At 46.7% G+C, this 27,774-nt stretch overlaps 1 protein-coding gene across 6 annotated transcripts in view; it reads left to right on the top strand.

Annotated features, from left to right (window-relative positions):
• SPICE1 (spindle and centriole associated protein 1) overlaps nucleotides 1-27,774 on the top strand; it is a 402,804-nt gene that overhangs the window by 171,699 nt on the left and 203,331 nt on the right. For all 6 annotated transcript variants that reach the window (XM_033942420.1, XM_033942422.1, XM_033942421.1 and 3 more), the window contains one exon: nucleotides 16,784-16,915. In XM_033942420.1, coding sequence (XP_033798311.1) covers nucleotides 16,784-16,915 — 132 coding nt within the window. The remainder of the gene's footprint in view (nucleotides 1-16,783; nucleotides 16,916-27,774) is intronic.

Here is a 27,774-nt window from a genome sequence, read left to right as displayed (position 1 = left end):
ATGTTCACCCCCCACCAACCGCCAGCACACAAAAAAACCTGCAAAGGTCAAATAGGTGAGGTTAGGCCATACATATGTAGAGTTCAGCACTATGGCACAACACCATATACCTGCAAGGGTGCGATCCCTGTCAGTAAAACACTGAAGATGTCTGTCCTCTGTTGACTGTGGTCTCTTGATTGTAGTCTGTTGATTGTAGTCACCTTCAATAATAGATTATATGAGGTTATTACATACATATGACATACAAATCCCTATATGTAAAGTTCAGTGCTATGGCACAACACCATATACCTGCAAGGGTGCGATCCCTGTCAGGAAAACACTGAAGATGTCTGCCCTCTGTTGATCGTGGTCTCTTGATTGTCCTCTGTTGATTGTAGTCACCTTCAATAGTAGATTATATAAGGTTATTACATACATAGAAGATACATAAGAACATAAGCAGTGCCTCTGCCGGGACAGACCACAGGTCCATCCTGCCCAGCAGTCCGCTCCCGCGGTGGCCAAAAACAGGTCAAGGCCTGTCTGAATCATCAGAAGGGGCTCCCCTGCCACCTTGGTTTCCCATTTAAGTTCTGCCCTCCTATCGAAGTCCTAGCCCTCCGGTCTTGCACATGCACGACCAGGTTGGTTTACTCAGTACCCCACGATCCCTCTATCCCTCAGGAATCCATCCAATCCCTGCTTGAATCCCTGTACCGTACTCTGCCTGATCACTTCCTCCGGTAGCGCATTCCAAGTGTCCACGACCCTTTGGGTGAAAAAGAACTTCCTTGCATTTGTTTTGAACCTGTCTCCCTTCAGTTTCTCAGAATGCCCCCTCGTATTTGCTGTCCCCTTCAGTCTGAAGAATCTGTCCCTATCCACCCTCTCTATGCCCCTCATGATCTTGAAGGTCTCTATCATATCTCCCCTGAGTCTCCTTTTCTCCAGAGAGAAGAGCCCCAGCCTATCCAGCCTCTCGGCGTATGAGCAGTGTTCCAGCCCTTTTACCATTTTTGTTGCTCTCCTTTGGACTCTCTCAAGTACCGCCATGTCCTTCTTGAGGTGCGGCGACCAATACTGAACGCAGTATTCCAGATGCGGACGCACCATCGCTCGATACAATGGCATGATGACTTCCCGTGTTCTGGTTGTTATGCCCTTCTTTATGATGCCCAGCATCCTGTTGGCTTTTTTCGAGGCTGCTGCGCACTGTGCAGATGGCTTCAGTGATGCATCCACCAGCACACCCAAGTCTCTCTCGAGTCTGCTGTCTCCCAACAATACCCCCCCTAATTTGTAGCTGAACAACGGGTTCTTTTTCCCTATATGCATGACCTTGCATTTGTCCACGTTGAAGCGCATTTGCCATTTGTTTGCCCAGTCTTCCAGCTTGTCCAGGTCCCTTTGTAGGTCCTCACACTCCTCCCTGGTCCTAACTCTGCCGCACATTTTGGTATCGTCTGCGAATTTTATAACCTCACACTTTGCCTCCTTTTCCAGGTCATTGATGAATATGTTAAAGAGTAAAGGCCCCAGCACCGATCCCTGTGGCACACCTCTCGTGACTCCCCGCCAGTCAGAATATTGACCCTTTACTCCAACCCTCTGCAGTCTACCCGACAGCCAGTGCTTGATCCATCTGTGCACATCCCCTCCCACCCCGTGGCTCCACAGTTTCTTAAGTAGCCTTTCATGTGGCACCTTGTCGAATGCCTTTTGAAAGTCGAGGTAAATGATGTCTATGGGCTCCCCATTGTCCATCCGACTGCTTATTCCCTCAAAGAAGTACAGAAGGTTCGTTAGGCACGACCTTCCCTTACAGAATCCGTGCTGGCTTGTTCTCAGTAGGCCATTCCTCTCGATGTGCTCGCAAATGCCGTCCTTGATCATAGCTTCCACCATCTTCCCTATTATTGAAGTCAGGCTCACCGGCCTGTAGTTCCCGGGGTCACCCCTCGATCCCTTCTTGAAGATCGGTGTGACATTTGCCAATTTCCAGTCCTCTGGCACCTCACCAGTTTTCAAGGACAGGTTGCAAACATGTTGGATTGTGCCCGCTATTTCCTGTCTTAGTTCTTTCAGAACCCTTGGGTGGATCCCGTCCGGGCCCGGTGATTTGCCGCATTTTAACCTGTCTATCTGTTTGAGGACATCCTCCCTACTTACCTCTATGTGCTCTAATTTTTCAGCCTGTTCCCCACTCATGAGCTCTTCTGAGTCCGGTATATTAGATGTGTCTTCGCTCGTGAAAACCAACGAGAAGAACGTGTTCAACCTCTCAGCTACCTCTTTATCCTCCTTAATCACTCCCTTCCTGTCCCCATCGTCCAACGGCCCTACCTCCTCTCTCGCTGGTCGCTTCCCCTTAACGTAACTGAAGAATGCCTTGAAGTTTTTCGCCTCCTTGGCCAGCCCCTCTTCGTATTTCTCTTTTGCTTTTCTAACCTCCCGGTGGCATTCCTTTTGGCATTTCCTGTGCGCCTGGCGATTTTCCTCCGGAAAGATACTTTTTTGTCCTTTATCGCCCTCTTTACTTCTATTGACATCCAAACCGGGTCCTTTGATCGCTTGTTCTTGCAGCCTTTCCTGAAATTGGGGACGTACATTCTCTGTGCTTCCTGCAGGGTGTCCCTAAATAGGGTCCAGGCGCTTCCCACAGTCTCCATCCTAAAGATGTTTCTGAGCTTCCTCCCCACCATTTCCCTCATAGCAGCGTAGTTCCCTTTCTTGAAGTTCAGCGCAATTGTTGCGGTCCTCCTAACTATGGGTGTCCCTCTTTCTAATGTGAATCTGATCGTGTTGTGATCACTGTTGCCTAGTGGTCCTCCCACTTCTACCCCTCTTGCAGGCCCCCCTAATCCGTTTAGGATGAGGTCAAGAGTAGTACCCCCTCGCGTCGGTTCTTTGACTAGTTGCTCCATGAAGCAGTCCTTCACAGCTTCTACAAACCCTGTCTCCCTAGTGCAGTTGGAGTGACCCGTACTCCAGTCTATCCCTGGGTAGTTGAAGTCCCCCATCACTGTTACACTTCCAGTCCTGCACTCCTGTCTCAATTCCGCTTCCAAGTCGTGTCCGACTCCCTCTGGCGTACCAGGTGGTCGATAGTACAGCCCCAGTTTTATGCTCGCACCCTTGTTTCCCGGTAATTTGACCCACAGCGATTCCAGCCCCTCTGCCTTCGTTGCCATATCCATTCCGACCGAGTGGATAGATTCCTTTATATATAGTGCTATGCCTCCCCCCTTTTTGTGGGTCCTGTTCCTCCTATAGAGCTTGTACCCTGGCAGCGCTATATCCCATTGATTTTCCTCTGTCCACCAGGTTTCTACAATTCCAATTATATCCAGGTCCTCCCCCTTGGCGACAACTTCTAGTTCACCCATCTTGTCCGTGAGGCTTCTTGCATTTGCGTATAAGCACCGCAGGTCCCGTCGTTTTTCTTCCACTTCTGCATTTACCTGGTCCACTTGCCCTTGGATTTCTGGCAGTTTTCCCGCTCTCTGTGTTTCTGCTTTACCCTCAGCCTTTACCCTCTTAGCTTTCAGCTTCCCCACATTCCTGCCACCCCACTTTCCCGCTTTTCCTCTGGGATTTTTAGCCCTACCGGCCCCCTCCTGGGCTGTCATCCCTTGAGCCTCTGTTTGATCCCCCTTTGCTTGTGGTGCTTCTATATTACCCTCGGCTTTCGCCCTTATGCCACCCAGTCCCCCTGTGTCCCCATGCCCCTTAGTCTTCTCCCAGCAAGCTCCCTTTACCTGATGTTTCCCTCGCTGTCTGATCTGTAGATCTTCCGGTCCCTCTGTTTCCTCCCTGCAGTCAGCCCGTTCAGCATCTGTTCTGGATGCTGTTGTCCGAAGCGTCAACATCAGATCTGCTGTCGGCTTTCCCCCTCTCTTCAGTTTAAAGCCCTCTCGATCTCCTTCCTCAAATTGGTTGCCAGGAGTCTGGTTCCCGCTGTGCTCAGGTGCAGGCCGTCCCGCCGGTAGAGCTTGCTCTTTCCCCAGAAGGACGTCCAGTTCCTCACAAAGCGGAAGCCCTCCTCCTGGCACCATCTCCTCAACCATGCATTCACAGCTTGGAGGTCTGCCTGCCTCTTTGCATCTGCTCTCGGTACAGGCAAGATCTCTGAGAATGCTATCCTCCGGGTACTCCGCTTCAGCTTTCGTCCCAGGACCCTGAACTGGTCAGTCAATGCGTCCATGCTGAAGTTCCTCCGGCTCACATCGTTTGTTCCGACGTGGATTATTACTGCAGTCTCCTCTGTCTCTGCTCCGTCCAGGATCCTCTCGATCCTATCAGTGATGTCTCGTGTCTTGGCCCCTGGGAGACAAGTCACTAGCCGGTCCTCCCTTCCTCCAGCTACATGACTGTCTACCTCTCTCAAGATTGAGTCTCCCACCACAATAGCAGACTTCCCTTTCCTCGGCAACCTCCTCTGCCTCAGGTCCGTGTCCTCGGTGTAGTGTGGTGTCTCTCCCTCGGGGTCCTGGTGAGTCGCGGTCTCCTCCTCTTGCGTTGTCCCTCCGCTAGGTCCTTCCCCGGTATCGCCTTGTGGATCCTGGGTCTCGTCTACCGACATCCGTCTGTGCTGCTGCTGATCCCGTTCCTCCACCGTCCTATAGGCCTCCTCAATGAATCTCTCGAGGTCCCTCACCTGGTCCACAATGGGGCCTGCTCCGTCTGTGTTCTGGGTAGACCAGCTCATCTCCTCTGTGGTGCGCAGTTCCTCCAGTCCCTCTAGCTCCTGGACCCTGACCCTCAATCTGCCGACCTCCATCCTCAGGCTTTCCAGTTCCTGACACCGACTGCATATGTACTCCCGCCTTCCCAAAGGGAGGTAGTCGTACATATTGCACTCTGTGCAGTATACCGGAAAGTACCTCTGGGATCCTGGGTCCTCCATCGCTCTTGTGAAGTGCTGGTGTGCTCCTGCTGTGGGTAAGAGAGAGAGTAAGAGAAAAAGGAAAAAGAGAAAAGAAGAGAAAAGTGAATTACTGGGCGTTTCTGGCTCCCTCGCAAGGCTCCTTTGCAAAGGCGCTCTCGCTAAGGCGAGCGCCTTTGCCGCTCGCCTTCGCCGCGCGCCGAACGGCTGGGCGCCGTTGGCTCCCTTCTTCTTAAAGGGGAGCCCGGGCGCCGACGCGACCTGTGACGCGGTGGGGGTGGGCGGAGCTACCTCTCGCCGCGACCCCGGTTCCTCCTGCCTGCTCTGCCTTCCTCCCCTGGCTACCTCCTCGTGGCTTCCTCCTCCTGCCCTCCGCCGCTGAAAAAAAACACAAGGCAAAAGAAAGGACCCTGCAACAGGTCTGCTTCGTGCCCTGGCTTCCCTTCTTAAAGGGGAGCCCGGGCGCCGACGCGACCTGTGACGCGGTGGGGGTGGGCGGAGCTACCTCTCGCCGCGACCCCGGTTCCTCCTGCCTGCTCTGCCTTCCTCCCCTGGCTACCTCCTCGTGGCTTCCTCCTCCTGCCCTCCGCCGCTGAAAAAAAACACAAGGCAAAAGAAAGGACCCTGCAACAGGTCTGCTTCGTGCCCTGGCTTCCCTTCTTAAAGGGGAGCCCGGGCGCCAACGCGACCTGTGACGCAGTGGGGGTGGGCGGAGCTACCTCTCGCCGCGACCCCGGTTCCTCCTGCCTGCTCTGCCTTCCTCCCCTGGCTACCTCCTCGTGGCTTCCTCCTCCTGCCCTCCGCCGCTGAAAAAAAACACAAGGCAAAAGAAAGGACCCTGCAACAGGTCTGCTTCGTGCCCTGGCTTCCCTTCTTAAAGGGGAGCCTGGGCGCCGACGCGACCTGTGACGCGGTGGGGGTGGGCGGAGCTACCTCTCGCCGTGACCCCGGTTCCTCCTGCCTGCTCTGCCTTCCTCCCCTGGCTACCTCCTCGTGGCTTCCTCCTCCTGCCCTCCGCCGCTGAAAAAAAACACAAGGCAAAAGAAAGGACTCTGCACCTATACAAATCCCTATACCTCTGAACTTACCTTGCCTCCAATATTGAACTTCTAGACAAGACTAGGGTTTCAGCAAATTCATATCCCTCAGCACATGACTGCAAGACTAAAATTTATAAGGTTAGCACATAGATATAACAAACAGGACCCACTATGTCTGTACTTACCTTTGCAATCATACCTCTAATAGTGGAAATCTGGCTTGCCAACCATCATGGATTAAGAACGTCATTATACCTAAGCGCAGACAGAAGGAAGGCAGAGAGGCCCAAAACAAGGACCCACAACAATGGTATACAATCACCCTCACTACACACCCAAGGCTAAAAGTTTACACCAATAAGCCCTACCATCAGACTACTTACTTATCCTATCCTATTGTTCCAATTTAGCAAAACCAAAAAATGAAGCTATGCATATACCTGTAAATGTGAATATCCTCTTATGTATGATACCTTCAAAAGAAAATGGTACCCATTGCCTTTATAAAACTATAAACCATGAGCACACTCTTATTTTTTTTTTTAATCTTTATTCATTTTCAATGACACATCATGTGTACAAGAATCAAAACATTAAAATGAAATACATCACATGTCAATCTGTCTATATTATCACATAATAGATATAAGTACCTCCCTTCCCACCCCACTTTCCCACTCTTACTTTTCCCAATATGAATGATAATAGTATAATTTAGACCCCCCTTCCAACAATAAGACGGTGTATCTTTAAATAGAAAATAGTGTGTATTCATTACAGTAAGATGTTAATGGTTCCCAAATTTTATTAAAATTATTACAACTTACCTTTTTTATTGTTACTGTTCTTTCCATTTTGATAATGTGACATAATGAATTGTACCCGAAACTATATACTTGAGTCTACTATGATCTTTCAAATTATTACTTATATGTTGAATGGTGACTCCAGTGCTGATATTTTCCTTTTTTTTTCTCATGGACTTACCCAATAATATTGTATCATTAGATAATGGAACACTCAAATTAAACATATTCAGATACTAGTGTTGCTGGCATAAGAGTTTTTACCTCATGCCAACATGTTTCTTTACATCTTTATTACTTTTCAATTCTATAACTCCATCCAATTATGCTTCCAATTAATATCCATCATCACATTATACATAATCTTAATACCATAACTCAACCTTCTCGCTCTTTTAACATGCGGAAAAACTAAGCGCAAGACGGGTGCAAAACCCGCAGGTCCTTATAAATCCGCGTTCCGCGCCACTTTTCAGGTCCCTGCCCCTTTTAGTCTCTGGCTCTGACAGGGCTGTATGAGAATTTAACTCTGACGGATCCTAGCATGGGGAGGGGAAAGCATTAGGATCCGTCAGAGTTAAATTCTCATATAATGTGGAAACGTAACCATAGTAACGAAAATGCATTCACGTGACTTGTATTTAAATGCTGTTCGGAGAATATATATCATGAGATAACGTAACCATGGTAACGAAAATGCATTCACGTGACTTATGTTGAAAACGCAAAGAGTCAAGGGAATCATACTGAACACGCGTCGACGTGATGACGTGTTCACGTGCTGTACGTGCACGTGTCCTTCGATGGGCAAGCGGCCTCTAGTGGCGCGCTGAATTGTCATGGCGCTGAGTTATCTTGCACGAAATTGTCTTGCGCTGAGTTGTCGCTGCGCTCAATTGTCTTGCGCTCAAATGTCTTACGCTGGATTGTCTTTGCGCTTGTCTTGCGCTGAATTGTCTTAGCACTGATTTGTCTGCGCGCGATTGTCTTGCGCGTTTTTGACCTGTCACCCTGTTTATGCCCTACAAGAAACAATTAGGTGCTAAGCTTTCACACCTGACTTAAGTCCTTACACAGGGAACTAACTGGTGCTAAGTTCTACCCCGATCAGATACTAGTCTTTCCTCGGATTCCAGATCTCTACACAAGAAACAAACAGGTTCTGCCTTTCAGCCCTCTTACAGGTTTCCCCTAAATCTCACCATGAAGCCACCTCCTTGACTCCTTTTTCTCTTACTCTGCTCATTTACCAACACTACTCACTGCTTGAAATCTCTCCCCCCCAATTTACTCGACTCCACAAATGTCAGTAATACTTGCCGTGGCCTCAGAATCCCCGTGCTGGTGCACACCAGAAATTACCCCTTCAAAAATTTAATTACTCCTCTATAAAGCCCGTTCCTCCTGCCAATCTAGCCAACCTTGCCTCTGACTCTCTCACCCCTGTCCCGACACTCTATTGTAATGCCAGATCAGCTTGCAACAAGACCCAAATACTAAAGGACCTACTTGGGGATTTCGATCCTGGATTCCTGTGCATCACAGAATCATGGATTGATAAAGACGATTTATTCACACAAAATGAACTCTGCTCCCATGGCTACTATGGCCTCTTCTCTCCCAGAATTAACCAGAAAGGAGGAGGCCTTGCACTCTTCTACAAATCATTCTTCGACGTTCAGCTCCTCGGAAAGGGTAGCCATTCTTCACTAGAATATATGTTAGCTTTAGTCAATGACGAACTATACCCTCACCCATTGGGTATCCTGTTACTATATTGGCCACCAACCCCCTGGAATAAATCCTCCGAACTCGTCCTTGAGACCATAACAAGCGCCTTCCTAAAATTTCATAGATTACTGATCATTGGTGATATTAACCTTCACCTAGATGACAACACCAGCAAGGATGCAACCGAATTCAACAACTTTCTCACTTCTCTAGGTTTACCCTCTCCTGCGTCCTCACCAACCCACGAAAAGGGGCATACACTAGACATCAGTTTCCTCAACCTTAGCGATCACAAAACTTTGGCCGAAGTTGCTCGTTGGGAACATGTCCCTTGGTCCGATCACTTTTTAGGTTCTTTCTGCCTCCCCATTTTCATGTCTCATCTTGGATCTCCACCGCGTGCCACAAACTCTATTACCTTCTGCAAATAAATTGCGAGCGAACTGTTCTGGACCCAATTTCTCAACCAGCTTCCCTCCTCTCCTAAGCCTGATGACCCAGAAACCAACTGGCACAACTGAGTAAACCTCTCTGAGACTACCTATTGTGCACTTGCCCCATTATCTACTAAATCTATCTCATACTCCCGCAAGGCCGCTTGGTATCTTCTGTACCATAGAGAACTGAAGCAGAAATGTCGAGCATTGGAGTGTAAATGGAAAAAATCTAGATCCCCTGCGGACAGACAGTCTTGGAGGGACAATATCAAGTTCTATAACACAGTACTAAAAAAAGCAAGGAAGAACTTAAATGGTGATAAAATCTCCATATCCAACAACCAGAGTAGTACACTGTTTAACATCTGGCGCTCCTTAACCTCTAAAAACGACTCCACCATTCCCCCCTCCTTCACATCAGCAGACGACCTAGCAAAATTCTTAAACGAAAAGATCACTACCATAAGAAGCTGCTTCCCACCAACAATCTCTTACAATTCTCTGGTTCCCAGCGACTAACCCTATCCCAGCCGACTCTAACCCCACCACAGCAGACAGATCCTGGACTGTCTTTGAGCACGTATCCGAATCCCAGATCTCCAAACTCTGCCTCAAACTGAAATCCTGCAAATCTACCCTGAACCTATTCCCTTCCTACCTATAAAAGAAAATTCCCGCGCGGCCATCTCATCCCTCACCAGACTTATAAACTCTGCTTTACTATCGGGCTTATTTTCTGCAGAAATGGGACATATTGCCTTGACCAAAATTATATACAGGATGAGAAAGAACAAATATTCATTTCAAAAAATACCCTTCTCAAATGTCATTTCAGTTTTCTTAGTCCAAGTTATCCAGAGGTGTAAATCCACTATGAATAACTCCTGAACTTAAATCCTTCTAAGTTACTATCAAAGGGGATGAGCCTCAGATCCCCTTGTGTTGTATGTGTTTTACAATCACACTAGAAAGGGAATTAACCTCACTGGCTCATGTTCCCCTCCTGCCCTGTTGTTAATCAAAAATACTTATAGTTCTTAAAGTTCTGTACTTATAGTTCTTATAGCATGCATAACGAAACTCCAATCACTTCAGTCCCTCACAGTACAAATGAAACTGAACGAGTCCAAAACGAAACTACTCTGGCTCGGCCCAAAATTAGAACAGCTACCCACCCTCATTTCATTGCCTTCTGGCGCCACACTGCAGCTTGAGTTCTCAAGCAAAGTTCTAGGCATCATTATTGACTCTTCTCTTTCCTTCAACAACCATCTTAACTCCTTGGTAAAGTCATGCTTTTTTAACCTCCACATGCTGAGGAAAGTGAGATCCTGCTGCCACCAACAACATTTTGCCATCCTTGTGCAATCTATCATCCTTCCCAGACTAGACTACTGTAACTCCATCTATTTAAGTCTAACCAAAAAAAGTCTTCAATGACTTAAGCGGATTCAGAACACTACGGCCAAGCTGATCTTCGCAAAAGCAAATTTGATCATGTTTCCTCACTTCTGTCCAAACTTCACTGGCTTCCAGTAATTTCCAGGGTCCATTTTAAATGTGCCTGCCTAGCTTTTAAGATCCTACACGGCATCCTCCCTCCCCTAATTCCACTATCTTGGAACTCCTTGAGTCCTGACACCACCAGATCCACCCACAAACTTAAACTATCCTTCACCTCGCTAAAAGGTATCCTCTATGCGGGAAAATTAGGGAAATCTCTCTTCTTCAGAATCACTGAGCTTTGGAATAATCTTACTGCCCCACTACGGAATCTAAGCTCTTTCTAACTATTCCGAATGCATTTGAAAACTAGACTATTCACAGAAATGTAATGCTCTCTTCCTCCCTATACTTAACCTGTTCCTTCCTTACATTAAGCTCTTGTAAAACCATGCCGAGCTATATAATTATGGAGAGGATGCGGTATATAAACTTAAGGTTTGGTTTAGTTTAGACCAAAACAGAGTCTAGGGTCTTCAATATTCTGAAACGTCTCTTACTCCTCAAGATGATGAAACTTGTTCCAGACCATGAATGGGAACTTAGGCAGATACTCTTGATACTTCCTTGTGCCAGAAAGGCTTGGAGGATTAGAGACTTATTCTGGATCTACAGTCAGTCACCCACTTCTTACGAATTCCCTTTTTCCAAAAGGATAACGGAGTGCTAGCTGTCTCCAAGGGAATTTCTAGTGTCCTTGGATCTCACAGAGGTTTTCCTTCATTTTTCCATCTGTCCAGAGCATTGCAGGTTTCTGTATTTCCATGTTCTGCAACAGCATTTCCAGTTCGCAGCTCTATCCCTTGTGCCTCGTGATGGCTCCCACACTTTCGTTAAAGTGTTTGTAGTAGAAGTGGCTTTCCACCTGCAGGGTGTCCATGTCCAACCTTCTGGAACAGTGGGTGATCTGAGCTCCATCTCGTTGGGTATGAAAGTGTGGTGGGGATGGTAGTGTCTCTGCTGCAGGTGTTGGTGAGTTCAGGAAGAGATGCTTAGCATCCTCCCAGTCCTTAGAGTTTCTGGGGCTTCTCTTCATCTCCAGACAGGGTAATGTGTTTCTTCTCGGGGACAGTGGACAGAACCTTTGTCAACAGTAGAGATCAGAATTCTCTTGGGACTGTCTGGCTCTCTCGACCTGGTTTTATCTGCAGGTTCTGGGGGCTCGGGCAGCCTCTTTGGAGGCAATCTCCTGGGCCGGAGCACCCATGCACCCTTGATAGGAGCCCTCCCATCTTGGTGATCTCCACTGAGTTTCCCCCTTCAGAATCCGCTCCCCTGGTCATAGCTAGCTAGCAACAATTTGAGCAGGTGGCTTCAGGGGGTGGCTCTCCATCAGGGCTGGCTTCTTCGGTTTTCTGAGTGGATGATTTTTATAATGGATGCCAGCCTTTTGGGTTGCGGGCTCACTGCAGGGCTCGCTCCATTCAGGGACAGTGGTCTCCTAGTCTGCAGCGTTAGTTGACCAATCATCTAGATTAGAGCTTTGGCTGAAAAAGACTAGCGGTGTAAGTTTCTTTGATGCCACAGCAGTGGCATATGTACATCACGAGGGAGCTCTAGTGTTTCTCTCGCTCTCTCTCTCGGGCCAGAAAAATTAGTGGCATTCCACTGGGTGGAAGCACATCTTCTGTCTTTCTTGGCGGCCCATGGGGTCAGATTTGACAATGTTCCAGTAATCTTCCTCGACCAATAGTTCCTAGTCTCAGGAACATGGTCCCTCTTGCAGGAGGTGTTCCACCTGATCTTACAACAGCTGGGGTTTACCCCAGAGGATCTTGTTGGCTTCGGCAGAGATCTTGAAGGCTTGGCGCCTTTTTGGTCATCGCCCAATGAGGAAGCTAGGGCCAGATGCCTTGGTTTGGCCCTGGCTGGCTCACGAATGCCTGTATGATGTTCCCTCTGTGGCCTCTGGTTGGTCAGGTCAACCACCGGACAGTAATGCATCCCAACCTGGTGTCTCTAGTGGCTTCAGATTGACCTTGCTGCCAATGTTATGCGGTTCTCGTACGTCTTCATCGGGACATGAGGCTCCGGCTCCCTTTTCATTGATATCTTCTCAGTCAGAGACCAGTGTCCATGGAGAACCCACAACGTTTTGGTCTTATGGCATGACTCTTGAGTGCTCAGCCTTGATGATGTTCGGTTCTTTGGATGTAGTTATCTCAACTCTTTACGCTTGAAGTAACCTTCTCCTTTGGCTTCTTCTGCTAAAGACTAGAAGGCTTTCCCACAGTTAGGAATTAGGTGGAGCCTGAGAAGACTTCCAGTGTGGTAGTCCTGGCTTTTCTTCAAGAGGGTTTAGACAAAATTCTGGCAGTGGCCTCCCTGAAAGTTCCGGTTGCAGGCCTTTCATGTTTTTGAGTGCACAGAGGTGCTTGTTCACTTACTGCTCTTCCAGATGTGTCCAGGTGTATGGGGGGTGGGGGGGGCGCTTCGTCTGTATCCTCCCTTGCATCTTCGTTTTCCTTTGTGGAATCTTGCCATAGTTTTGCAGGGCCTTGGTGAGGCCCCTTTTGAACCACTATAGGATGAATTTCTTCTGGATCAAGACAGTTTTTCTGGTCACCATTGTCTCAGCAAAGTGTATTTTGGAGCTTTACGCTCTTTCATTCAGGGAACCCTTTCTCTGTATTATGGATGCAGGATTTTTTCCTCCTTACTGCCTGCTTTTCATCAAACAGTTTTACAATGGAAAGATCAGATCTTACGCAAATTGGATGTCCGGAGGGTCTTGCTCCATTATTTGGATAGGACTAATGAGTTCAAGTTGTCTGATCTCCTTTTTGTTCTAACTGCTGCACCTCACTGTGGTAGGTCGGCGTCCAAGTTCTTGATTGCTCAATTGATTCAAATGGCCATTTCTGCAACTTACATCGCACGCAGCCGCCAATTTCATTTAAAGCACTCTTGACAAGAAGTGTGGCTGCGTCATGGGCGGAATCTTGCGTGAGTCATCCTGATGAATTTGCAGGGTGGCTACTTGGTTCTGTCATCATACTTTTACCTGGTATTACCTAGTGGTTGTGGTGGCGCATTCTGATGCCATTTTTCAGGACCTCTGGTTTGATAGCAGGCTTTTCTGTCCCTCCCTAGCTAACGTGGCTTTGGTACATCACCTAACGTATGCCGCCCTACAACGCCGCCCTACAAATAGTTTATAGTTTATAGTTTATTCAATTTTTGATTAAACGCTTTTTCGTTTCTTCAAAGAGTTGTACAGAATATAAAATCTCTTCAGGTGGAACTACCTGGGACTCTGGCCATGAGGAAGCCACACACCTTGTAGAGCATGCTCTCAAAGAAACCGGTGGTTGTTTACCATCCCCGATATGCGCTGAAGAAATAGCCATAGGAATCCATCTTGAAATGGGAGCCTTAGAAGCTGGTCTCATTAGAAAAAAGAGATGAAAATCATTTGTCACTTTGCGATAACGGAGAACTCTCCTGACATCAGCAATGATAAAACTTTGTTCTTTCTCTTCAAACCCATGGTATGAAATGCGGGTAGCTAGTCTTCCTGACTTACGTGGAAGACCAAAAGTACCTTTGGCTGAAAGGAAGGTATCATGCACAGCGAGACCCCAACCTCCATAAATTTGAGGCAAGACTGTCTGCATGACAGAGCCTGCAGCTCTGAAACCCTTCTCACTGCGGCGATAGTTACTAGGAAAATCATCTTAATTGTAAGAGCCATCAGTGATGTCTCTTGTAAGGGCTCGTATGGGTCCTTATTGAGGGCATGCAAAACAATGTTAAGACTCAGAGGGAAAATGGCTGTCTCGTAGAAGGGTGCAGCTGCATAGTACCCTTCAAAAATCTGGTTATATCAGGGTGAAAGGCCAAAAAAACTTTCTCCAGTCGAGCCCTAAAGCACAAGAAGCCTGCTACTTGCACTTTAGGGGAACTAACTGCCAGACCTTTCTCAATGCCGTCCTGAAGAAACGCCAGGACCCATTGACATTGGAGCCTTTAAAGGGCCCTTAAAGGGCTCCAATGTCTACTTATCACACCAGCGGCACAGTTGTCAATTTCTTAGATCTTAGGAATTCTTAGGAAGGTATCTATGACCACCTATGAGTGACCCTTCTGTGCTAGGGCTGTGTGCTCAAGAGCCATGCTGTAAGTCCAAAGCATTCCGGATCCTCCGTGTCAACTGGATCCTGCAAGAGAAGAGTTGGATGAAGTGGCAGTTGAGACATTTGTCCCTCTGCAGATCCACATATTACTGCCAATGCAGCCAATCTGGAGCCACCAGAATTGCTAACCCTGGGGGGTCACTAATCATTGACCTGGTTTATCATGGGCCATGAGGAAACACGTACAAACAATCCTGTCTCAAAGCTGTACTAGAGCGTCCCTGCCATCACTTTCATACTTGAATCTTTGGCTGAAGAAACAAGGGACTTTTTTCCCCCCCCCCATTGGCTGCTGGTGCCATTAGATCGAACTATGGATGTCTCAATTGACGTATAATGCTGCCAAAGACTTTCTGGGACAAAGACCATTCCCCCGGATCCAGGGTCTGCCAGCTGAGGTAGTCAGCCTGTACATTGTCCACTTCTGCTACATGTGTTGCTGTTATAGCTTGTGGGTGGCCTTCTGTCCTGCAAAATAACAACTGGGCCTCCAATCTCAACAGGGCACTCTTGGTGCCTCCTTGTCTGGTGACATATGCTGCTGCCATGGTAATGTCAGAGAAGACCCTGACTGCTTAGCCTTCCAGGCTCACAGTTTGGTTGCAGTACTTTAGGTACTGTACCTGTTTCAGCTGAAAACTGCAGCTGGGGAATGGAGAAAGCTTCTACCTCAAACTAGTATGTAAAAACCAATCTAGATGCTTGTTCTTTTGCTGCCAGTCAGACCCTCAAAGAACCTGAGACCTCATACCCCCACAGCTCCTCACGCTTCTTCTAGGGGGTGGGGGGAACGCAGCCAGTATCCACTAGAGCCCTCAGGACTGACATGGGGCTACACAGCCTGTACTCAATCTCCGGTACTAACCAGGAGTGAGCCTTGCTACCAGGGGAATGGTCCCTGAGTCGCTATTAATGCAGTCTGGCTAGGTAGGTGCCCTTGAAAAGTGTTGCCTTGGCTAGGTAGGTGCCTTTGAAAAGTGTTGCTACAGACTTCTGTCAAGAGAGTCTGTGTCTTCTCCCAGGCAGAACTGCCCCAGTAACACTGGGGATCTCTTGAGCACTGAAAGCCTCCAATTCTGGATAAACCCCCTGAAAATAATAAAGTTCAGAGCAGATCAGAAAGATACCATTCCAACTCACAAGTAGAAGGAAAAATCTGAGGAGCTAGAGTACTGCCCAGTGATGCAGGAGGTGGAGCCTAGAGAAAAAAAAATGTTGATGATAACCTTCTACACAACTTGCGACTAGGGGAGAATAACCACTGGTTCAAGACTCATGTGCCTTTTGCACTAGAACTTTAAATAATAAGGCCTAATTTACCTAGATGATTCATTATGTAAGAGGTATTCCTGTAGTGCAACCGTCTCAAACTCAAACCCTTTGCCAGGGCCACATTTTGGATTTGTAGGTACCTGAAGAGCCGCAGAAAAAATAGTTAATGTTTTATTAAAGAAATGACAACTTTGCATGAGGTAAAACTTGTTATAGTTTATAAATCTTTCCTTAATTGCTTCTGATCATTTCAGCTATACACAGCTGAAAACAGTGCAACATGCAAAAAATGAAGTTTAGATAGTTTTTCACTATCTGCATGCTTTCAGCTGTGTATAGCTGAAATGATCAGAAGCAATTAAGGAAAGATTTACAAACTATAAAGAGTTTTACCTCATGCAGAATTGTGATTTAGATTCTAAAGTATCAACTACAAAAGACAAGATTTTGGTGTAGTCTAGGCTTTTTTGTAGAGGGCAGAATCAATATCCGACTTGTGCCTGGAAAACTTGTGCCTTAAGTGCCCAGTGGTCGCGTCCACAAACGCCTTCAGCTCTCACCTCCTTCAGCACCAGACACAACCGCCATCTTACATCAAGCAGTCACTGCCAGGAGAGGTTCTGAATTTTGCAAGAGTCCATGAGATTTTGTAAACACGCACAAGCTGCACTGCCTCCAATGGTTACCTTAACGTTCTGGAACGTTGCCCACCTCACTGCTGTAACCTCACGGAAGCGCTTTCTTGCATCTGTACACGATTGTCCTCTCCACTCCCACCTCACAATCTTGTACCGACACAGGAAAGCGCTTGTGTGAGATTACAGCAGTGAGGCGGGCAATGTTCCAGAACAATGGTAACATACCGAGGACCTCAAAATAGTATCTGGCAGGCCATGAGTTTGAGACTACTGCTGTGGTAGTAGTACTGTGAATTTGATCTTTCTTGGTGGATTTTGACTTTTTCACTTGTTTGATGCATTTAATATAGGGTGAGCTCCAGCTACTTCAGGAAATGTCAAAGAGGCAGCGTCTTGAAGTGGAACTGAGTGAGCATCGAGCACTAATTGATGCATTGACAGCAGAAATCCTTTCATTAAAAGAGGAGAATGCTGCCACCCAGGTAAATCAGTACACTTCCCCCTTCCTTTTGTTTCTGTTTTTCAAATCTGATTTTAAAAAGCTACTTGCTAATAAGGCAATGACTACAGTATACCAGTAAGAATGTAATTTCTATCACTAGGGAATAGCACAGATGTTACTGAAGACTATGAATGAATAATTTTGAATTATCAATTGCTTTTTTCATTTCTGAAGCTCTTAAATACATGGTGGAGGGCAGGGGGAGGAGGAGGCAATATTTAAGGCTTAGTTGTGAACCCTCATTTTTGAACAATATTACTTTCCAAATTCCTTACTATTTATAATTGTTCATTCCTACATCAAACTTACAAACTGGCAGCTTGAGAAATAATTTATAGGTAAAAAAAACCAACCCCTGGTTTGTAAAGGTGCTATGGTAGAGAATTTGAATTTCAGTTGGATGGTGGTGCATTAGGAGTTGGGGAAATGGTGTTATCCTAGGACAACAAGCAGGCAGCATATTCTCACATGTGGGTGATGACATCCATGGAGCCTGGTACGGACAGTGAAAAGTTCACCGGCACTTTTAAGAATTCATAAGGTTTTAGACTGCCTACACCACGCATGCGTTCCCGCAGTACCTCAGTTCTTGATTTTCCACAGAGTAAAGAAGTTTTGTTTCTAGTGCTGCATTGCCTTCCCTTAGCGCGTTTGTGAGATTTAATTTCACAAATTTTTTTTCTGTTGGATTTTGTTAGTTTACTTTGTTGTGTTTACTATTAAAAAAAAAAAACTTCATTGTTTTTTTTCCTGCCCTTAGTCTTCTTATGAGGTCTGGGGTCTCGATTTTGTTTGCGAAGTTTTCTACATATAAAAATTTGGTTTAATTTATCCACTCAAATTTTCCCGCCCACGTCTAAGGCATCAAGCAGGTTTAAGAAGTGCAGTTGGTTTCAACGACACATTTCCATCACCAAACCCGCACAATTAGTGTATCTAGTGTTTGGGGCCTGAACATTAGATGGATTCCTGCATTCGTTGCTTTACTCTTCAGAAGTGATCACTAAAGGCCTGTTGGCTTCAGCAGGACAAAAATTTTTGGTTCTCTTATGGAGGGAAAGTCTCAGTCCTTAGCATTGACATTGGACATCCCTGCCTCTAGTAAGCCTGCTAAGAAGCCAACCACTTCTCAGCCTGTGTCACAGGCCTCTTCAGCATCGAGTCCCTTGATGTTGGCCAAACTTCGATGCTGGCACTCTCCTTCAGTGCAGGCTGTCTCTCCTACTGGGCGTGAATCCTTTTCAAGGTCTCACCTCTAGTCACCCTGCCGTACCATTTATACTCACTCAGTCTCGGGTATCGTTACAGGATATTTGATCCAAGGTTGATGATTTTCTGTTTAGAGAGATTGGTGACATTTTCAAACTAATCTCCATGCCAGTGTCCACACCGACCTCATCGGTACCGGCCCATCCTGAGCATAGCTCTCATAGTCCACAAGGTACTGCTTTGGAGTCTGCTTCACATCAGCGTTCCTCAAGTTGTCGTTGATGCTCACCTTTGGAGCATCATTCTGCTTCTTCAAGACATTGACGCTCTTGTTCCTGGTGCCAGCAATTCTTTAATTAGGAGCATCGATCACTGACATCCTTCACATCGACCTGCATTGAGCCATCAAAGGTCTACATTGGGACACCGGAAGGCTTTATCGAAATATTGACTCTCCTTATTGAAGCATCAGCTATCTTAATCTAAACGTCGCCGTTCTCCATCTAAGTTTTCCACTTTGAAACATGCATCAGCTAGATCATCATAGTACCGACAGTCCCCATCTTCAGTTTCATCAGGTTGGTACCGTCAAAGCAGAAACTCTACAAACCTTGACCAGGACTCTGATTTACTTTCAGATCACAGTGTATCAGAGTGGGAGGCCAATTTATCGGCTCCTGAATATTATTGTATACCTTCAGAACCATCTTCCACCACCACCTAGAAGATCACCTCCTGAAGGTCTTTCTTTTACCAAGTACAATGGAAGCAGATATTAAACCCAGGGCTGAATTGCTGGAGGCTTTAGACTTTGAGGAGCCCCCCCCCCCAACTTTTGATATCGTCATTTCACGATCTATTGAAAGAGTCTCTTCTGAAGAATTGGGAGACTCCACTGTCAGTGACTGTGAAGCTGGACTCCCTATATAGGATTATTTCATCTCCAGTGTTTGATAAACCACAACTCCAACATCAGTCGTTGATGGTAGAATCCACCCTTAAGAAATCATCTAGCTCTAGAATCTATGCCACAGCCCCTCCAGGTCAGGTCATGAAGCAAAAACATGAGCAAGATTGGTCGTTGTTTATATCAGAGTTCAATGCTATCTAACAGAGTATTGTATTACAGCTTTTTCATGTCCTGTTATTACAAGCAGTTGTTGAAGAAGATTTCAGTATTTGAGCAGTATATTCCACTAGCTCATCTTCCTGAGTTCAAGCATATTACGCATGCCCTTCTGCAAACCAGAAAGGATATGGTTTGTACTGTGTTTGATGCATTCGAGCTGACATCCACAGGTTCTGCTACGCCACAGCTATGAGAAGGCTGGCATGGTTGTGAGTTTCTGATATGGACATCAATCTTCAAGACTGCTTGGCCAACATTCCATGTGTGAGAGAGGAGCTTCTTGGAGATAAAGTAGAATCTGCCACACAAAAGCTGACTCAACATGAGCAGAGTTGGAACACTCTAAATAAAACTAAGAAGTCTCAATCTACCAAGCCAGCTCAGAAGTTGTCATCTTATACTTATAAGTGACTGTATCCTGTTTCTTCTTCTTCGGCTAAACCACCACCTCAGAAGAGACAGAGACAACAGAAATCTCAGAAGCAGCAAATATCCACGTCTCAGAAGCCAGCTCAGTCTTTTTGACCTGCATCTAGAGAGCATAGTCCATGTACCACCTTTATAGCCTCTTCCTCTTCCCATCAGAAGTCATCTTCAATCTTTTACCCATGATGGACTCTTCACAATGATATATGGGTCTTAAAAATCATACTCTCTTCATTTCAAATCCATTACTCCAAACTACCCTCCTAGATAATCCTCTCTTACATCTCGGTAGACGTCCCTTCTTCTTCAGGAAATTGATGCTTTACTTCAACTCAACACCATAGAAGAAGTTTCTCCTACCCAAAAAAATCAAGGGTTTTTACTCCACATATTTTCTAATTCCAAAGAAGACGGAAAGTATACGCCCAATTCTCGACCACTGAAATCTCAACAAATATCTCATCAGGGAAAAGTTCAACATGTTATCCCTGGCAACGCCTCAAAGAGGCTAATATGCACATTTCCATTCATCCAGACCACAGGAAATTTCTCTGCTTCCGAATAGTTCATCAGCATTATCAGTACAAAGTTCTACCTTTTGGCCTAGTGTCCTCTCCAAGAGTTTTCACAAAATGTCTGGTGGTTGTAGCAGCAACACTTCAAACTTGTGGTCTCCAAGTGTTTCTCTATCTAGATGATTGGCTGATAAAAGTTACATCTCCTGAAAATCTGACTGGATTGCGGCCCTCGAGTAGAGACTTTGACACCTATGTTCTAGGTGTATAACAGGTGAGTTCCACAAGCATACATGGACACATCTGTGGTGAGAACTTTTTGATGTGGAGGAACCTGAAAAAAGGAGATCCCCTGGAAACATTGACAGGGTTGTATGCTTGTGGAACTCACCTGTTATACACCTAGAACATAGGTGTCAAAGTCCCTACTCGAGGGCCGCAATCCAGTCAGGTTTTCAGGATTTCCCCAATGAATATGCATGAGATCTATTTGTATACAATGCTTTTATTGTATGCTAATAGATCTCATGCATATTTATTGGGGAAATCCTGAAAACCAGACTGGATTGTGGCCCTCGAGGATGGACTTTGACACCCCTGACCTAGGGTTTCTTACTTGGAGCGCAAGTGAGAGTGGTGACGTTGGTCAAGTCTGCTACTATCCTAAAAAGTTCTTTGCTGTCCCACAGATCTTGGGGTAGCTCTGCCTAGGAAAATACAGTTGTTGTAGCCAGGGGGGGGGGGGGGGAGTGGTGCATGCCTTCAGGGCACCTGCCTGCCTCACCGGTGTGCACTAACTTTGGAACAGCTCGGGGGGAGTTCCCATAGAAGCACAGCCCATCCTGAGTTTGATCAGGCACTTGAGTGCAGGCTGAGTGGCCCGACATTGAGCCAGAGGACTGTAACGGGTGCCAGCTGTATCCACCTCCTGAAGATGCGTAAGGAGCTGATACGGTGAAGTTGAGGTCTCTGTAAAAGGCAGCCTGAAAAGACAAGCCCCCGGAGAAACTTCAGGCTTGTATGAGGCAGAAATCTTCTCCATGTTCCAGCTGCAATGAGAGTTGATGCAGGCACAGCATCTTCCTATTCTGTGGATACAGTATATTACTGTCTATGGGAGGTCATCAAAGTTTAGTTTTAAAGGTATCTGGAGCTTCCTAGAGGGTCCCCCACCTCCAAAATCCCAATTTCTGAATTTTCTGGCTTTGCATTTTGCTTCTTCAGGCTGTTTTCTTGCACCAAAATGCTGCCAAGGTGCTATCTTGGATTTCCCGATTTTATATTAAAAGCCTCTCTCTGCCTCAAAATGTCTTGTTTTTGCTAATAATCAGGTTTTATGGACTCCCCAGGCCTTTCTATCCCTATATCATGCCAAATTTGTGCTGGATGGTTTGGCTGAGGAATGTCCATGTACCACATGCCACAGGGCATGTAAGGGGATGGGAGCGCTGAGCTTAGCCCCTCTCTAGTCCCTCCAGAGCCTTGAAGTCACAGAATGCTTGTTTGTTGGGCCAATCCCTTTTGGAGCCCTTGAATTGCGACTCAGCATTGTTGGAGAAACACAAGTGGGCAGACACCTCTAAGTCCATGCTGACCCCTGCAGAGGTCCTCTGGAGATCCAGTGCAGGGTTTGACTTTGATTTTGTGAGTTTGATGTTTGAAGCTTATATCAAATATTAAGGATCCTCTGCACCATCTGGAGCATCGTTGGTGGTTGCATAAGGGGTGGTACCTTCGCTGTGTGCAGTTCTTCAGTGGAAAGCTTTATCACTGGAGCCAGAGGTCTAGTCAGAAAAAGACCGGGTCCATGCCTCTACTCCCTTAATGTGAATCCTCTGGATTAGAGGATTCTGGATCTCAGGTGGGCTATATCATTCAGGAGTCTGTGGCAGAGAAGTTGACAGTGTGCAGGCTTTTCAAGCCGGTGGACCTGGTGGAAGTCATTACAATATGTTTGCAGGAATTAAATTTGGATCTCCCACAGTCTTCCAATGCTCAAATTTCTCTTATGTGCAGCTCTAAGTCCCACTTCATGTTTTTCCCATCGCGTCCTGAGATAACTATGATGTTGATGGAGTGCCAGGAAGCAGCAGAGGGCCGTCTGAAGGTTACCAAGGCCCTCTCCCATGGTGACTACTAGTGCTGCCCGATTCAGGAAAAAAAATTTTGATACGATTCGATTCAGCCTATTGAATCGTTTATTTGATTCGATTTTCCTGCCCAAATGGGTGGTTTTTTTCCAAACATCCTGGTGGATTTATTTTATAGCCTCTTCACTTCCTTTGCCCTCTCCTACCCACACTGGTCCTGTGGTGTAAACAAAATAAACAAACAAAAAATACTTTCCTCACTCTGTTAAATCCTAGCTCACGTTCGCGGTCCAACACCAGCTCTGGAAGGATACACATTTCAAATCTGACATATTGCAATCACAAAACAGAAAATAAAATTATTTTTCCTACCTTTTCTTGTTTGGTTATTTTTCAAATCATGTTGGTCCCATGTTGGTCTGGTTGTCTTCTGATCAGGCTCTCCTTCTTTCTTCGTGTTATCCATCCATCTTCCATCTTTGTCCTCCCCTTCTGTTTCCCTTTCCTCCCCCAGAGGTCTGGCATCTTTCTTTTTTTTATCTCCATCCCCCGCAGCTGCAGCGAAGGACCCCACCATCGTCAGATCCACCATCTCTCCTTTTATCAACTACCCTTTCATCCAGCATCTCTCTTCTGTGTCCCTGTCCCTATTCTCCTCTCCAGTACTGTCCCCCTTGTGTCCCTGTTTCTATGCTCCCTCCATGCCCAGCATCTTATCTCTCCCCATATCCAGCTTCTTCTTTCTCTCTTCCTTACCTCCTGTATCCCCTTTCCCCAGGTACAGGCTTTCTCCCACTATCTCTCCTGCCATCCTGCACCCTGCCCACCTACTTTGGAGAAGTATCTGGCCCTCTTGTACCCTTCCCCTTGTGGTCTTGCATTTCTTCTCCCTCTCTCCTTTAGTCCAGCACCTCTCCTTTGCTTTCCTCCCCCTCTTTTTGGTTTGGTCTCTCTCTTCACTTAACCCCAGGTCTGGCATCTCCCTTCCCCTCTCTTACTCCTTCCTCCTCCTCCCTCTGCACAGGCCTGCTTTCCCACCACGAAGGAACTCTTTCTCCTCTTCCCTCTGCACAGGCCTGCCTCCCTGCCATGAAGGCACTCTTCGGCCTGCTCCCCGCCCTCCCCCCGCAAAGGCCTGTCCCCCCGCCTTGAAGGCACTCTTAGGCCTGGTCCTCGCCCTCCCCCCCGCAAAGGCCTGCCCCCCTGCCATGAAGGCATTCTTTGGCCTGCTCCCTGCCGCGAAGACCTGTTCCCCCCGCAAAGGCCTGCCCCCCCCTGCTGTGAAGGCACTCTTTGGCCTGCTCCCCCCGCAAGCCTGTATCTTCCCCCAGATTCCCCGCTCTTACCTTTAGGCTAACACGGCAGCCTGCAGGCTCGTTGGTGTTATAGCGATCCCTGCAACTGCCCGGCATCCTCAGCGACACGTTCTCTCTGCTGCGATCCTTACCCTGACATCAGAGCAGGGGCAGGACGTAGCAGAGAGAACATGCCGCTGAGGACGATGGGCAGCTGCAGGGATCACTATAACACCAATGAGCCTGCAGGCTGCCATGTTAGCCTTAAAGAGGTAAGAGAGGGGAAGCTGGGGGACGCCTTTCTGACTGAATCTTCCCCCTCAAGCAGGAGCGGCAGCGGATGGCCAGCAAGAGCCAGCGCTGCAGCTCCTGCTTTAGGAAGGCAAGGGAGAAGGGTTGGTCACTGAATCGGGAGGCCGAGTTTTTTTGAAAATTGAATAGATTCAAATCGATTCACCTGATTCGAATCGGGCAGCACTAGTGGCTACCACTTCTAGTTCAAGTTTATTATTTTTGATACCCTGCAAATCACAATATGACTAAGCAGCTTACAATATAAGCTGTATAAAATAAAAATTGTTAAAATCTTTACAGAACACAAATGGGTAGAGGGGAGGAATTACAATTTATGATAGGAAAGCAATGGGAACATAACATAAGAATAACCTTGCTGGGTCAGACCAATGGTCCATCAAGCCCAGTAGCCCGTTCTTAAGGTTGCCAATCCAGGTCCCTAGTACCTGGCCAAAACCCAAGGAGTAGCAATCTTCCATGCTACCAATCCAGGGCAAGCAGAGGCTTCCCCATGGCTTAATAACAGACTATGGACTTTTCCTCCAGGAATTTGTCCAAACCTTTCTTAAAACCAGCTACACTATCTGCTTTTACCACAACCTTTATCATATCAATCATATCTCCCATCAGCCTACAAAATCCTGAGTGGAATAGAATGGGTATAAGTGGATCGATTTTTTTCACTTCATTAAAAATTACAAAGACTAGGGGACACTTGATGAAATTGCAGGGAAATACTTTTAAAACCTCATGCTGTTTAATAGTACTTGATAGCTGTCAGGATTTAAACAAAATCCATGTGTTGTGTGGCAACTTATCATACTTTTGACTACTTTCTGTATTGAAACTTGGGGGATCTTTTACTAAGGCGCACTAGTCGACCTAGCACGTTCCAAAGGATGATACAAAAGGACTAAAATAAATAAAGTGTCTATTAGTCCCAGCTGGAATGTTGAATGGTTAATAAAGGTTTGAGGTGGAGGTGTTGGGCTTCTTCTCTCCTTCCTGCAGATTCCAACCTCTTCTCTCACCTCAATCATATAGCCTTTCATCATTCGAAGTCCACTCCATCCACTTATTCACTCCTCTACCTCTTTGGATAGAGATCATTTATCATGCCCCCAACAAGTCTCCTTCCTCACCAAATTTGATTCCTGGTTTTTGGGTTTCCTTGTTTCATCTTCTACCTCCTTGAGGATTTTAACATTCAGACGACCCGTCTGACACTTATACGTCTTAAGTTTCTTGCCTTAACCTCCTCATTCAACCTCCAGTTGAGCTCCACTACCCCCACTCATCGGGATGGCCACTGCCTTGATCTTGTCTTCTTCTCCAACTCCTCTCTTTCTCTCTCTCTCTAACATCTCCACCTCACTGCCCCCATCTCTGATCATCATCTGATAACCTTCACAATTACTCACCTTCCCCTCCCAGTCATCACTAACAAGTTTCAAAATCTTAAAACTTTCAATCCTTCCACATTCTCAACCACTGTTTCACCTCTCTTCGCCTTCTCTATGTTAGCCTCATAGACAGACTTGGATATCTTGTCATATTCTCTCCTCTGCTCTGGATACCCTTACTACCCCTGTTACCCACCCTGTCAGGTGTACCAAACCTCAACTTTGGCTCACTCCCAGTATCCACTGCTTATGTTCCTGTACCTACTGTGCTAAGCGCCTTTGACTCAAATCTTGTACACATGCTGACTTCCTTTAGTTCTGCTCTTACATTGGTCAGGCAAGACTACTACATCCAACTAGCTAACTCCCTTTCTTCCAACCCCTGCCATCTCTTTGCCACACTGAACACCCTCCTTAAAGCACTCCCTAACCCCTCCATCTCTCGCTGCCCATTTGATGGCTGAATACTTCTATGACATGGTTCACAAGATCACCCTTCTCTCCTTTCCACCATTTACTCTCCTGACCTTCAAGTTCACCCATCCCTTCCTCTTTCGCCCAAACAACTCAGGAAGTACCTACACGTCCTCCTTTTGCATGGTCCCACCCTCTTGACCCTTCTTCAACTACGGCTGACTTTTCTTCCTTCTCTGCAGTCATGGAGGAAGAAACTGCACAACTTCTGTCCTCAGCCAAGTCTACTATATGCCCCTCATATATTGTTATCCCTTCCATCTACCATATCTCAACCTATCTCTTTCCACTGCAACTGTCCCTGAGGCCTTCAAACAAACAGTGGTTAAGCTGCTTCTCAAAAAACCCTCGCTGGCCCCCTACCTGTCCTTCCAACTATCTCCCTTCTCATCCAAGCTACTCAAATTTTGCTCCTCCTCTCTTACCTCTAGACTGCCCTCCAACTTCCAGTTGTCTTCCTACAAGCGAGACAGTAGGAGCTAGTCTTTTCTGCTCATGTTTACTGTCTTTATGATCAGTATTTTTTCTACTACTTTGCGTAATTTTCATGCTGCAGAAGATCCCCTTGTGGGACAGCTCTGGCTGTGGGAGATTGCAGACTTTTAAGGAACAAAGTCTGCTTCCAGGGGATTGGCTGCTTTGCAGTGAACCTACCTGGACAGCCTGCATTCACAGTTCGCTTTGGAGCATTGCTCATCTGAAGTTCGTCCATTAGTTGGTTTGAGCGCAGGCAGTGTAACTCTGTGGTGGTCTATCTAAGATTGGTTCAAACTGCATTGCCACCCTTTGGTGCATGTGGGTTCTGACAAGAGTGGAGATCTCCGGCTGATTTGGGCCCGAGGCAGTCAGAAGAAACAGGCAGTCCAGGTTCCAGGCTTGAGGCAGAGGATCTCTCTGAAAGTTTTTGCAGCTTCCATTCTGCAGTTCCCAGCATGGCAGAGAGTAACAGACTGACAGCCTGTAAGATCAATCAGAGGAGGGGGGTTCCTTCCAAAATTGCATTTTCAGAGGTTTGGGGGTAGATCTGGGTTCCTCCATGTGAAAAATCCAAAACTCAACCGTTTTTGTAAATTTTATTTTCTTTCCCCGGCCATTTTTTGATGTTAAAATTGCTGCTGCAGTGGCCATCTTGAATTTCCAGATTTGAATTAGAAGTCTTCTATCTGGAGGAAGTGACATCATCCTATCAAATGGCTGCTTAGAGCAGGAGCTCCATCGGGGCTTTTGTGAATAGTAGTGAATTATGCTTCCATAGTGTGATTCAACCCGGCGATTGGAGAGCTCAGTGCTTCTACAACTATGGCGACCTAAAAACGTCTCAAAAAATATAAACATTTTGGCAAGGCTGATGAAAAAGTGAGCTCTGAGGGGCCCGGAGGGACGGTGGAGAAAAAAAAGATGTCGGTGGGGCAGTTGGCCCAGTCGGAGGATGAAGGTATTATGGACCAAATGGGGAAAGATGGAGAGGTGCCCAAGAAATCCATGAACATGTGGTTTCAAGAGCTGAAAACGAAGATGATTGGGGTTTGGGTCGATGTTAAGGCGGCATTAGCGGAGCTCCGATCGGAGGTCAGTGAGTTGGGAGCACAGATATCGGCCTCAGAAGACTACGTGGCGACACTTTCCACCTCGGTATCGGGGAATAAGGATACAACTGAGCTGCAGGATCTTCAGAACTAAGTAGAAGATCTGGAATATTGATCCTGGCGCTGCAACTTGCGCTTCAAGGGAATCCCTGAAATAGAAGCTTACCGGGACTGTAAAGTGGTGGTGCGGGACTTTTGTGAGCACTTATTGCAGGCTGTTGGAGCTGAAGTGCCTGATTCTATAATCCTCTTGCGGGCACATCGCAGCCTGGGACCAGCTAGTGGTCAGGGTACCCGAGATATTATTGCCTGCTTTGGGGATTTTTCTCTGAAAAACTCATTTTGTTGGCAGGACGGCGACAGGTGACTTTTTGGTGGAAGGATCTTACCGTGGGAGTTTTCCAGGATCTGGCTTGGT

Source organism: Geotrypetes seraphini, chromosome 4, assembly GCF_902459505.1.
Source record: "Geotrypetes seraphini chromosome 4, aGeoSer1.1, whole genome shotgun sequence".
NCBI classification, from domain to species: domain Eukaryota; kingdom Metazoa; phylum Chordata; class Amphibia; order Gymnophiona; family Dermophiidae; genus Geotrypetes; species Geotrypetes seraphini.
This window is presented reverse-complemented; position numbering and strand designations above follow the sequence as displayed.